The sequence below is a fragment of the Leptidea sinapis genome, chromosome 39 (assembly GCF_905404315.1).
Source record: "Leptidea sinapis chromosome 39, ilLepSina1.1, whole genome shotgun sequence".
Taxonomy (NCBI): domain Eukaryota; kingdom Metazoa; phylum Arthropoda; class Insecta; order Lepidoptera; family Pieridae; genus Leptidea; species Leptidea sinapis.
Window position 1 is genome coordinate 4,840,243 of NC_066303.1, and position 14,575 is coordinate 4,854,817.

Sequence of the window (14,575 nt, forward strand, 5' to 3'; positions counted from 1 at the left end):
TAATCATAAAATTATTCATCTCAGTTCATTATTATTTCCATTACACAGTAGGCATTTTGTTAGTGCAAGAAGAATATAATTTTTAAATATAGAGAGTTCAATATAATTCCACTCACAACTATTTTAACTGCAATAAAATAAATAAATTTAATTTGTACAAACATTAACCAGCAATGAAATGAAATGAAATGAAATGAAATGAAATGAAATGAAATGAAATGAAATGAAATGAAATGAAATGAAATGAAATTTATTTGCAGGAAACATTGTACTTAAGGTGTTAACAATATAATGGATAATCCAATATGTTTCGTCAATTGACATGCAAAATATGTTACAAAATTGTCTAAACACTAATCGTACTGTTATATTGAAACATGTCGGATTTCACAATGATATCAATAATATTTATAAAATGAAATTTTAATACTTATATAATACTATAATATGAGACGTAAATAACTTAATAATTCATTTAGTACCTATGTATAATATTAACAAATTCAATGTCATAAAAGTATTTTAATTTACATATATTATTATCAAATAGACTAATTCATTTTGTATTGAAAAATTCATTTAAACTATAGAAGCACTTATTTGTTAACCACTGATGCAGTCTTCTTTTAAAAACTTTGAACGGTAAATCTTTCAATTCATTGGGCAATTTATTATATATTTTCACAGACATGCTGAAACAATTTCTACTAAAAGATGCAGTTCTACAGAAGGGCATTATGAGTTTATTTGGATACCTTGTATTTAAAACCTTCTGGCTTTTTTTTGTATAGAAATCACACATATGTTTTTGAACAAATAGGCTTATTTCATAAATGTATAAGCATGGCAGCGATACAATTTTCAATTTTTTAAATAGCGGTCGACAAGAATCTAGGGGGCCGGCTCCACAAACCGCCCTGATACACTTCTTCTGTCCAATAAATAAATGCCCTATGCTCACCGAGCTCTCACGCGCCCCATATGACCAATCCATATCTTAAAGCTGAAACCACGAATGCATGATATGCCATTAGCGCTGTTTTTTCACCTATTGTTTTTGATACGCGTTTGAGGACAAATACATGTTGGTTAATTTTTTTGCTAATTTTGTCAACATGTGACTTGAAGGACAAGTTGCTGTCTAAAGAAATACCAAGAAAATTGACAAGTTGTGCTTCTTTAATATTCTCATTATGATAATTAACATTAATATCTTTTCCTTTCCCATTCTTATTATAATACTGCATATACATTGTTTTTTTTATATTTACAGTCAGGTTATTTTCAGTAAGCCATTCAATTGTGTCCTTTATTGTTTTATTAATTTCTATATCATATGTCAATTCATTGTTACATTTAATTACAATAGAGATGTCATCAGCAAAAAGAGTACAGTTATTAGTAGTAATGCTAGGTAAGTCGTTTATGTAGATTATGAATAGAAGTGGACCCAATATACTTCCTTGTGGTACACCTTTTGTTTTAAGTCTAAGTTCTGATCGATAAGGTATTACTTCTTGTTTATTATTTAATTTAGCAATTTCAACGTATTGAGTACGGTTTGAAAGATAACTTTTAAGCCAGTCATTTGCTAGACCTCGAATACCATATTGAGCGCATTTATCTAATAGTTTTTCATGACAAACATTGTCAAAAGCTTTGCTCATATCAAAAAATACTGATGTTACTGGAATTTTTGTATCCATGCATTCCGATATTTCTTTTATTAGCGAAAAACACGCTAAAGTTGTTGATTTTCCTTTTTGGAAACCATTTTGTTCCTCAAAAATGATATTATGTTTAGTTAAAAAAGATGTAAATCGCTTGTGCAGTATCTTTTCAAAAATTTTTGAGATAACAGGAATGAGTTTGATTGGTCGATAGTTGTTAATATCCTTTTTATCACCCGCTTTGAGTAAAGGTGTTACTTTTGCCTTTTTTAAATTTGATGGGAAAGTACCTTCTTCAAAAGATAGATTTATTAAGTAGGCTAGGACTGGAGCTAGTTCCTTTGCACATTCCTTTATTACCTTTGTTGCTATTTCATCGCAGCCCGTGGAATTTGAATTATTAAGTGACTTAATAACGGTTATTATCTCCATTTCATCAGTTGGCATTAAGAAAATATTTGAATTGTTATGTTTTAATTTATATGTAGGTTTTTTATTTTTTACATTTTGACTTTGACTTTGTGTGACTGTATTTATAAAATAATTATTAAAAATAGTAGCAATCTGAGTTGGATTATTTATAATTTTATTTTCATATTTAATTTCATCGATACTTCCTACATTAGAGTTAGTTTTATTTTTAATCACATTCCACGACGCTTTGCATTTATTTTTCAAGTAAAGTATATAATTGTTGTTACTACTTCTCTGAGCTATACACTTGTTGAGAATCTTTGAATAATTATTAAATTTGTTTTTGTTGGCAGGTATTTTATTCTTATAATATTGATACCTTAATTTTCTTTTTGTTGCACATGATTTTTTTATACCTCTGGACAACCATTTTATTTTTGAATTTGAAACATTAATTTTATACTTAAGAAGAGGAAAACATAATTTATAAAATATGATTAATGTATTGTAAAATTCATCAAAAGATTCGTCCAATTTCTGGGCATCATACACGTCTATCCAGTTAAGACTTTTTATACAGTCCTTAAATTTGTTTATGTTTTGATTACATAAATCTCTTTTGAAAATTAACTTATACGACGGTGTTGAATTATTTATTTTTGTCGGTACTACTAAGAATTGTGCTGTGTCATGATCCGATAGGCCTAACTGACGAATCTCCCCTGTGGCATTTTCTATATCACTAACAAAGATGTATTGACCATACAGGATTTTTGCCGAGTAGGTTCATTAATATGTTTAAAAAAATTATAATTTCGCAATAAATTTGTAAACTCCAGATTCGTTTTAGTATTTTTTAGAGTGTCGATATTAAAATCACCAACAATCACAATATTACTGGTCTCCCAATATCTTAATTTGTGTAAAAGTAAATCAAGCTTATTCAAAAATTCAGCAACGTTCGAATTCGGCGTCCTGTATAGACATATTACAATTAATTTGTGCTTTGGTATTCTTAAACCACAACATTCGAAAGAATATTCTACACATAGCTCATCCATGACATCAAATTTTACAGCCTCAATATAGTCTCTGACTAGAATGCAGACCCCACCACGCTTTTGCTTAAGTCTACAAAAAGCAGATACCATTGTATATCCATTCAACTTAATATTAGATCTGTTTTCTGCATTCACGAATGTTTCGGATAGACATAAATATTATTATGAACCTTAAACTTTTTTTTTACTTAAGTCAAATAAACTTATTCAATTAGGCTTAAACTAAGCTCTTTTGAATTGTCACTATAAATATTTCTGTAAATTACTGAATTTACCATAATATGTTCGGAAAAATTTGAGCTCGTGAGAAGAACATACAAGAAACTCAACGGCCACTCTTTACAATCAAATAGAGTATTTTACAGTGAATTTGTTTGTGCATCCTATATTATTATCTAATATATAAAATTCTCGTGTCATGGTGTTAAACATTGAACTCCTCCGAAACGGCTTGACCGATTCTCATGAAATTTTGAGTGCATATTGGGTAAGTCTGATAATCGGACAGCATCTATTTTTCATCCCCCTAAATGTTAAGGGTGGTCCAAACCAATTTTTTTTAAATTTGTTTGATTATGAGTCAGCATTAAAAAATACAAACAACTTCAAATTTTCACCCATCTACGTCAACAGTTAGATACTTTTGTATCGCGATATTAATATCGGCAATACAACGTTTGCTGGGTCAGCTAGTAACAATATAATGTTTACACACTTTCAAACAAATTATCTTGCCCCAAACTAGGCATATGCAACATCCATATTCATCATCATCAGATTCGAACTGGGAATACCTCTAGCTCAGTAGGCAGGGTCACTAACCACTAGGCTATATAAATCGTGTTTTAATAATATCAAATATTTCATAAAAAGTAATAAATTAGTGCGTAGTGTTAGTTACTAAGTGTTATTTTCCTGGAGGGCAGGCCACTAGCTTACTACAATGACTCAGCTCAATGATTTTACCAGTGGGAGGCTCCTTTGCACAGGAAGCCGCCTAGATTATGGGTACCACAACGGCGCCTATTTCTACCGTGAAGCAGTAATGTGTTACAATTACTGTGTTTCGATCTGAAGCGCACCGTAGCTAGTGAAATTACTGGGTAAATGAGACTTAACATCGTATGTCGCAAGGTGACGTGCGCAATTGTAGTGCCACTCAGCATTTTTTGGGTTTTTCAAGAATCCTGAGTGGCACTGCATTGTAATAGGAAGGACGTATGAATTACCATCAGCTGAACGTCCTGCTCGTCTCGTCCCTTATTTTCATTAAAAAAATACCTTTACTCTCCTTAGCACCCTTGTAAGTCTAACATTAATATTCTCCGACAAAAATAATTATAAAATAATAATTGCTAACTCAACAGCACATACCTCTAAGATGTATAAAAGATTTAGAAAGTGGCTCTTCGTGAAGCGGGGCTGACAGTGAGAAATGACTGCGGGACGTTTTAGGGATCCTTGTTAATTGAATTTTTAATCAAGAAGAAACATTGGTACGGTGTAATATATATGGTGTAATTTATATCTAGGTTGTTTATTTATGTGTACTTGTGAAATTTGGGTCAATATTTTGCTCTCAGTTTTTTAATCCGTGATGTAAGAATACGAAAAAATCTTCAATAGTCATAAAAATCATCAAGAGATTCATTTAATAGTCGACTTTTAAAAAGTTTAGGCCATTTTCAATCCTAAAACTAAAATTTTTATATTCTTATAGCCTAATTACTTATAAAGTATGTGTTTTTAAAGTTTGTTTCTACATACTTTAATTTGGAGAGCAGCCATTTTGGAATAAGCTGCAAAAACAAAACACAATCATTCATAAAACTGTGTGTGGAATAGGTTTTACACTCTTGTATATGTTACCGGTAAAGTGTATAAGTGTGTGTAATATTATTCAATTTATTCTTTGCTTCTATGTATTCTTTAAAACACACAAACAATTATGTTTATAATAAACGAAAACCGAATTAAAATGGTCATTTTAATATTGGACAAGATTTTAATATCAACAAATCATTGATTGATCCTCTCCGTAACATATTGTTTATCAAGTAAATCAATATTTAAGTTCATAGCTAAAAAAAAAGGTTAGGTGACAGTCTAAGCGAAAAGCAAAAAACTTGGATCATTTATACGTATAGATAGACTTACGGCCGTTCCCAATATACTATCTACAGATAGAGATAAATTACTACCTTCTACTGTAAGTAATTAGCTGTCAATAATCTGAAGCTGTCCCTGCGTGATTTGCAATTTCCATACAAACTTTTATCGCTGGTAAGCTATGCTATGTCGTCCCATTGACAGACAGTATGTACGGATAAGGTGAGTTACCGTCGATAAGTTTATTGGGACAGAAAAGTCAACGATAGTTACGATTTTTATCTCAAGTAAGAGATAGACTTAATATTGGGAACGGCCGTATGACAGCTAGAATTAACCTCTATTTTGAGCAATTCACGCACACTAACACAAAGTGTCCTACAAATCGTGACTGTAACACGTGGCTTGTCACGCACACTAAACTCATATTCCTGTTTTGATCGATTGTGTAACAGTAAGAGACTCTACCTAGACGTATAAATTATCTACGGCAAAAAATATAATGTTATAGGACACTTCTTTACTGTTTTTAAAAAATGTCAAGTTCGATCCAAACACTTCAATTAATTATCTTTTAACATTCCTAGTAACATAAACTTAAAATGAATTATTAAGTTTTCTTATAAGAATAATTGCTACAGTAAATTCTATTGTTTTCACCAATTCACAAATATAAAATTCAACCGGAAATTTCAATCGAAGTTTGTCAACATCGCTGTTTTTATCTTCTTGATAATAAAAGGGTAAGATGGAGTTTGTTATTAAAGGTAGAATTTATGTTGGGAGTAAGAAACTGTTACGTTCGTTTGTGAACTTTATTGAATTTGACTTATTGGAGCCTGGAGGTGCTGACGGCTACGGTTTGTAGAACAAGCAGAGCTATGGAGACTTCTTTATTAATTAAATATAAAGTTTTATCTATGATTTTTTTTAATCCATCGCTGTAACTTTCAATAATATCAGAGATTACTATACTTTCATTACGATAACAAACTGATGGAGCGTTAACTTTTACACATAATAACATAAAAAAGACAAACATGTTGAATAAGTTAACTATTGCTTACAAAACTAAAGATTCAAATTTTAATACAGATAGTGTAATGATAGTTCAATGAAATATGATAATAGTATATAAATCATATATAATATACCAGTAAACGTTTTAATTGTGGGTACAATCGTTATTTATGACTTCCATTACGGAATCTACTACGCTAGACAGGTTACACGGAAAAGGAAAAAACAGTCCAAGAGACATGCCATTAGGCACAAAATTAAAAGGAATTCGATTTCAACGCAGTAGAGGTCTTAATAGCAAGATAATAATATAAATATCAAATATAAAATACGTAGGGTCATTACTCCGGCCAATAGCAAAAAAACTCATTTCCTAAGTCCTAATTCTTATAAAAAGCTGAGTATAGCTAAAGAAATGCTATGACTAAGCAAGTGGTTTAGGTATCATGTCATCATGTTAAGCCAAATTTAATGCAAAGTATGTTTTGATTATCATCTTTAAAAGTATGACCAATTTTTTGTTGTAACTGTAATGATCTGTACTGAAAGTTTAAATAATAAAGTATTTATTTTTATAAGCTTTCGTATAATATATATTTTTAATAAATACAATAGTGCAATCGCATAGTTCTACTTTAAAGCTTATAAATGGAACGTAGCTTTATCGATATAAAACTGGAATCCTTGTAAATTATTTAAATTTATATTAATTTGTATTACACGTAGGCTAAATATTACTTTTACTTACTTCATTACTTTCAGTACTTCAGAATACTAATAATTACATGTACCTTAAAATACATAATTAGGCTGTATTTTACTATCCATGAAAATTTCACTCTCTCTCTTTCATTGTGTCATTTGCCAGCGTTTGTATAATTTAAAAAAAAAGCTATAGGCCACTCCATGCCGTGTAATATACTAACAAAGTCCAACCGCGTGGATTCCAGTTCGGCCGTCCTTCTTGAAATTACTAAAAATATATATTTATAAGGCAGCAGTGTAACTGCATAGACTAGATTTGGTTTACTTCTTTTCAATCTTAAGGATAAAATATGTGCAAATAAAAGGGTAAAAATGAGACCACCCATGGCCATCTGCAAAACTGAATGTCAAATTATAGTGTATATTATAGCCGTTGAGTGAGAGTATGCTCTGAGCTTGAAGGTTTGATGTGATGTCGCCGCAAGACGTCCACTGCTGGACAAAGGCCTCCCCCAAAGATCACCATGATGATGGGTCCTGCGCTGTCCTCATCCAACGTAATACGATGATCTTGACCAGATCGTCGGTTCATCTTGTAAGGGCCTACCAACACTACGTCTTCCGGTAATCGAAGTCTCAGTGATAGAATTTACATTGGTTAGCATTTGGGTAAATAATCCTAAAAATATAACGATCAATTGTACCATAAGTGAACGCCAGTCCTACATAAAACTCTACTACAAAATTCATTTCTCAATTATTGAATAATTGAAGGCAAGAAAGTGCTTTCAATGAAATAAATTGATTTAAATTAGATTAAACGCTGTCGGCTCAAATATTTGAAAACCTTCAAGTACTTTTGATTTGATTAGCTTTTGAGGAGAACTTGTTACAGCGGACTTTTGTTTATTAAAATTATTCCTATTTTGTAAAAAAAATGTATAAAAAACGTGATTTCGATCGCTTATAAGAACATAGCCTACCATGATTCAAAACATTTTAAATTTAATGACAATATAAACACCGTACTTTATACTATATAAATATTAAATTTTAACCCCGAGAGGCCCGGGTTCGAGTCCCGCTTCGTCCATATACTTTGGTCATAAGTTTAATTTGTATAATAAATCAGAAGTGAGGTTTATAGCTTTTAAAATAACAAATTATTAATAGTTCTAGCTATAACAGTTTATGAGGTATACGAACGGCCAGTAAGTTACACTTAAAAAGATATGGAATCAAATATCCTTGGACGATTGTTAGAGCTATTGATAATCCAGTCTGTTGAACACATTGTAGACAAAAATGGATATTACCGTATTGTAAGAAATTGAAAATCTATGACGATATTCAATGAATAGATATTCTGAGAAAAATGTTACGCAGAATTAATCGTATTATCACGTTACGTACAGTTAACACTTGGCTTATAAATAAACTTTCGTACTATGCTAATACACGAGTTTATCTAATCCATAGTTTTATAGGCTACTTATACTCAAAATATTATTAATATGTTGCTGTACAAAATGGAAAATATAAGCCCATCATCATTAGCCGGAAGACGTCCACTGAACACAAGCCTTCCCCTCGCCCTTCGCCCTCATCCAACGTATTCCGGCGATCTTGACCAGATCGTCAAACCTTCATGTTTCGTAGAGTTTTGATATTTTTTTAGATTTCTGGTTAGGATTTAAAATATCAAAGTCCACAATTCGAGGAGATAACAGAGGTGTTACCGCCCTTTGGAGTGAAATAATTGTTGGTTTCTAAGTTATGTCGGTTATAGATAATATAAAATGAAAGAAAATAAATTTAGACATGAAATCCGGAGGTGAACATCAGCTGCATGTGTTGTAACTACGATTTAAGAACTTTATTTCTCAGAAGAATATTACAATATTCACTTATAGAGAAAATATATTCTAATTACTATATAATATAATATAATATGCGAGCCGTGAGAATATAACAATATCTAAAATATATCGATTATTTTTTTCTTCTTTAACTATAAACATTAACAGAGTAAGTAAAGTGGAAAAAAAAAACAGTAAACACACACTAGATGAAACACTTAAAAAGAAATAACTATACAAATTATAATCTAAAGAACATTCATAAATAAGTTACCTACACTACACTAATGAATATCAACTAAAGACACAATTCTGAATACAATAATACAAGAACTTTAGTGAATTACGCGATCGAGCGGCGCGATGCGCATGCGCAGACCGTCATTCGCAATTTGTAAATATTATAAAGCTTTGACTACACTGCAGCAACAATTATTCATCTACTTATTTTTAAACTGTAACAATTTTTTATTTATATTTTTAAATATTATATTTTTAAATGTTTTCTTTTAATATTTTTTTTAAAAGTATTTAAGCTTTTGATTTCTTTAATGTCTTTGGGGAGGCTGTTGTAAAGTTTCGCCCCTTCAAACATGATATTCTTTTTTCCGTAATTAGTTCTAGGTGTTTTTATATAAATATTATTTGCTTGTCGAGTTATCCTTTTTTGTATTTGGAATGTTTTTGTAAATGTCACTTGGGAATGTATCTCTTTAGATAGAATTTTCCTAATAAGAACGCACGTTTTATACTTATAGAGTTGAGAAATATTCATGATTTCGGTATCTTGGTAAATTTTTGCGGATGGTGTTAAGAAATTATATCGGAACAGTGATTTAATAATTTTATTTTGTGCAATCTGTAGCGGTTGTAAATTAGTCTTTGACGCAGTTCCCCAAACTTCAATTAAATAATCTAAGTGAGACTTGACCATAGAATTATAAATAGTGAAGTGCACTTGCCTTGGGAAGCATCGTGCAATGCTACGTACTGCACCTGTAAGTGATGTTAACTTTTTACGGATATATTCTATATGCGGTTTCCATGTGAGTTTGCTATCAAGTATCAGACCGAGATATTTTTCTTTATTTATTTTGTTTATTATTTCACCATTGATGGTTAAGTTATTATGGCTTCCAATTTTTTTGTTTTTTGCTGTGAATAATATGTAGTTTGTTTTAGGTGTATTTAAAGTAAGTAAATTACATTGTAGCCAGGTGTGTAGTAGATCCAAATCATGTTGTGCTTGTTCTATTATTGTTGTTATAGTATTTCCAAAGTAAAATAGACTTGTATCATCAGCATACAGCGTGATATCTCCATTTAGGCCGATTTTATGTATGTCATTTATATAGACTAGAAATAATAATGGGCCGAGAATAGAGCCCTGAGGAACGCCACATGTGATGAGTTGGGGTAAACTCTCAACTCTGTTAATTTTAACTATTTGATATCGGTTTGTCAGATATGATTTGAACATTTTAAATGCAGAACCAGAAACACCAATGTTTTTTAATTTTGTTAGCATGATTTCGTGGCTTACTGTGTCAAATGCTTTTTTTAAGTCAATGAATATTCCTAATGATATTTTCTTTTGATCAATCCCAAGTTTAATTAACGGGATATAGGAAGTTGGGGGAAAGAAAACAGACTTGGCGCTGCCCTGATTGCAAATCCAATATGTGTTCGTCTCCTAGTTCTCCAAGTCTAGAGAAGATAATGGAACGTCTCGATGGCTTAGCGCTTCAACTAGTTCCACTCACTACCCTTCTGTCCGAGGTTCAGAGCATCAAAGGGGACATATCTGATATTAAAAAAACTGTCCATGATAACACTGAGAAAGTAAATAGGCTTGAGTGCAGGATCATGACCGTTGAGAAATCTATCTCCGATATGAAGAAATCTCATTCCGAGATCAAAGACCTCAAGGAGAAGGTTCTCCAATTGGAAACAGATCTCAATTCTAAAGAGCAATGGCTAAGAACCAATAATGTGGAAATTAAAGGAGTCCCACAAAAGCCGAACGAAAATCTTTATGATTTATTAGGAAAAATTGGCACTAAAATATTGTATCCAGTGTCCAAAGAAAAAGTTAACTTTATAACCAGAGTACCAGTACGCAAGGGAAACAACACCAAAAACAAACCAATTATTATTTCTTTCATAAACCGATATGCTAAAGAAGACTTCGTTGCAGCCGGGCGTGCCTATAAGGGTCTTAATATATCGGACGTAGGATTCGAAGGAAAGGAGCACATCTTTATTAACGACCATCTTACAGCTCGGAATAAACAGCTCCTTTCACAGACCAAGGCACTAGCAAAGGAAAAAAACTACAAGTATATTTGGGTACAGCATGGCAAAATACTGGTGCGTTTCACCGACAGTTCTCCCCCTTTACATATAAGATCAGAGAAAGACTTATCAAAAATCAATTAGTATATTTAATTCTGTGTATAGTAACCAATAACCAACATTGTAACTCTTTTCTTCATGACTACTCGCATTCCTATCGAAGTTTTATTCAATCACTAACGATAGACACTTTATTTGTTAATCACTTCGTAATAATACAAACAATTCTTAATTTATTTTCTGGGTGCTTCTTTGTGTATGTGATGTTTATCCGTAAATATAATTTAAATCTGAATTTACTTTTATACCTATTATATTCATTGAGTGAGTTTTCGTGTGTCGTAAACACTCGGTCAGATTATAAATCAGATAGTGAACTTAAATTACACTTAACGATGACTTTTTATTTTGTTAACAACTTACCATTCAAGACTAACGATCGTGCTATTTACCTAGTTGTCAGTGACCAGTTTTGTTATTATTATAGTAAATTATTTGTATTTCCTATTATTGCATTAGTCTGTTATATTAACACCTTATTTGAGTTTGTGTCATACAGCTATTATAATTTACTATTAAAATGGGTAACTTAAAAATATATTACCAAAATGTTCGAGGACTGCGGACAAAGACGGATGTTTTTTATCGCAACGTCTGTATGAGCGATTATGATATTATCGTCTTAACTGAATCTTGGCTCAACGATATGTTTTGTGACAGTGAACTTTTTAATGAAACGTATAATGTGTGGCGAAACGACCGTAACTACGATCTCACTCGTCAAACAAAGGGTGGAGGTGTACTCATTGCTGTTAAGAACACAATACATGCCCGGGGCAACCCGAGCTGGAGTTCATCAGCTGAAGATCTGTGGGTTACGTTATTTATACCTCGTACTCGAACAACCACAGCCACCCACATTCACTTATGTTCAGTCTACCTCTGTAATCAGGCGGAAGGTAATTCCTTTAATGTTCAGTTAGCAAACTTTCAAAACCAGCTACTCACACTTATTAACACCTACAAAGATGACAAATTTCTAGTACTAGGTGACTTCAATCTAAGTGAAATTCAGTGGGTTTCTTCATCTTCTGAGGATGGACTTATTCCGCATAATCTAACCAAACAGATTTACTTCGATTTTGCTGATAATATTAATATGTGTAGTTTGAAACAATATAATCACGTAACAAACAATATCGGCCGTATACTTGATCTCGTACTTTCAAATGACTCTGTATCAGTATTCCAGTGTGCTACTCCGCTTGTACCTGAGGACTCGCCTCACAAAGCTATATGTGTAGTGCCTTCCCTGGATTTTAAGCCCTTATCACCTCAAAAAACCGAATTTTACTGTTTCAAGCGTGCCAACTACGACAAAATTCGTAAAATATTGTCAGAGGTCGACTGGGAGGAAATTGTCTGTTCAGGCGACATTAATGAAGCACTTGACTCTTTTTACAAAATAATATATAAATTGCGAGATGAATTTGTCCCTAAATGTAAGTCGCGCAATGTTAAATATCCCCCGTGGTATACTTCATCTCTAATCAGAATGATTAAAGAAAAATTCAAATTCTTTAGAAAGTTCAAAGTCTATGGAAACAAATCAGACGAAGCCTCTTTCAGAGTTCTCAGAGAACGTGTTGATGCAACTGAAAGGGAATGTTATGATAATTATATGAACAACATTGAGCAATCCATATGTACTAATCCCAAAAAAATGTTTTCATACGTCCTAGATAGGCGTAAGCGTGGTACCATTCCATCCATAATGACATTTGAAGACAAAAGTTGTACTAAAGGAGATGATATTAGTGAGCTGTTCTCAGACTATTTTTATACTACTTTTTTATCCAACTCATCGCCTAGCTCTCAAATGCCTCCACCATCATCAAATCCGGCCTTTGAATTGGGGAACCTAGAAGTCAGTTGCAAACAAGTATATGAACTCCTTAAGTCATTAGATCTGAAAAAATCTTCAGGACCTGACCATTTACCAGCTGAATTTATCGTGGCATGTGCCTTCGAGCTGTCATTACCAATATCATTATTGTTTAAGCGATCCTTCAATGAAGGTTTGGTTCCCCTCAAATGGAAAACTGCTTATGTCTCTCCAATACATAAAAAAGGTTCAAGGGAAAATGTAGAAAATTACAGGCCAATATCCAAACTTAGCTTATTTGCAAAAGTTCTTGAGAGACTTGTGTTCACGCAAGTTTACAAAACATTTAGTTCGGCTTTTGATCAATGTCAACATGGATTTTTAAAAGCACGCTCTACCGTCACAAACTTAGCAGTGCTAAATGACTACATATCTGAACAAATGGTACAGGGTAATCAAGTTGATGTTATATACATGGACTATACGAAAGCATTCGACCGAATTGACCATTGTATTCTTCTCAAAAAGCTTACAGCACTTGGTATCCGTGACGATTTATACAATTGGTTTAAATCTTATCTCTCTGATAGAAAACAGGCTGTTGTTCTCAATGGTTACTGCTCTTCTTGGAAAAATATACCCTCTGGGGTCCCTCAAGGATCATTACTAGGACCTCTGCTTTTTATAATTTTCATAAATGACATCGGACGATTCATTAAAAATTCGAATTACCTTTTGTTTGCAGATGATATGAAAATTTTTGGTATAGCAAATAATAAGAGAGATGCATTACGCATTCAAGAAGATTTGTATAGACTGGATGACTATTGTACCGTGTACAAATTAGACCTAAATGTATCCAAATGTTTCTACATGCATTACACTACTAAGCCTACCCCTTTCCCTCATACGTATATTTTAAAACAGGAACCTCTATCTGTGGTAAACGAAACAAATGATCTAGGTGTTTTCCATGATAGCAAAATAACTTTCGTACCACATATTGATCAGGCTATCATTAAAGCGTCTAAAGCACTAGGTTTCATAATACGTACAGCCAAACCTTTCAAAAGTATGAAAACATTAAAAATTCTCTACTGTTCTTTCGTTCGCAGCCATCTTGAATATGGTTCACAAATTTGGAACCCAATGTATGCTGAACACATTAATCGAATTGAAAGGGTTCAGCGGAAGTTTACACGATATCTAGGCTTTAAGTTTAAAATACCTAATGTAAGCTATGAAGAACGCTGCAAGCGCTTCCACCTTCTATCACTCAAAGCTCGTAGAGATATTTCTGATATAATCACCTTAATCAAAATACTAAGAAGTATGATTGACTGTTCTATATTACTGACCAAAGTCTGTCTGGCAGCCCCTAGTAGAATGTTAAGACAACAGCATATCTTTGCTGTACCATTCTGTCGCACAAATTATAGAAGGAACACATTTATTTTAAGAGCTATGCAGTCATTCAATCATTTTTGTGACACGGAT

The 14,575-nt window shown here is 32.3% G+C and overlaps 3 protein-coding genes across 3 annotated transcripts in view; all 3 read left to right on the forward strand.

The window, feature by feature from the left end:
- Positions 1–14,575, forward strand: part of LOC126976185 (ceramide phosphoethanolamine synthase) — a 389,843-nt gene that overhangs the window by 204,198 nt on the left and 171,070 nt on the right. The gene's annotated exons all lie outside the window — the stretch shown is intronic.
- Positions 10,519–11,277, forward strand: LOC126976048 (uncharacterized). The gene has a single exon (XM_050824191.1). It carries the CDS (start codon positions 10,519–10,521, stop codon positions 11,275–11,277), a length of 759 nt encoding a protein of 252 aa, XP_050680148.1.
- On the forward strand, positions 11,900–14,288 carry LOC126976049 (uncharacterized). Its single transcript, XM_050824192.1, has 3 exons — positions 11,900–13,619; positions 13,824–14,150; positions 14,194–14,288. Exons 1-3 carry the CDS (start codon positions 11,900–11,902, stop codon positions 14,286–14,288), a joined length of 2,142 nt encoding a protein of 713 aa, XP_050680149.1.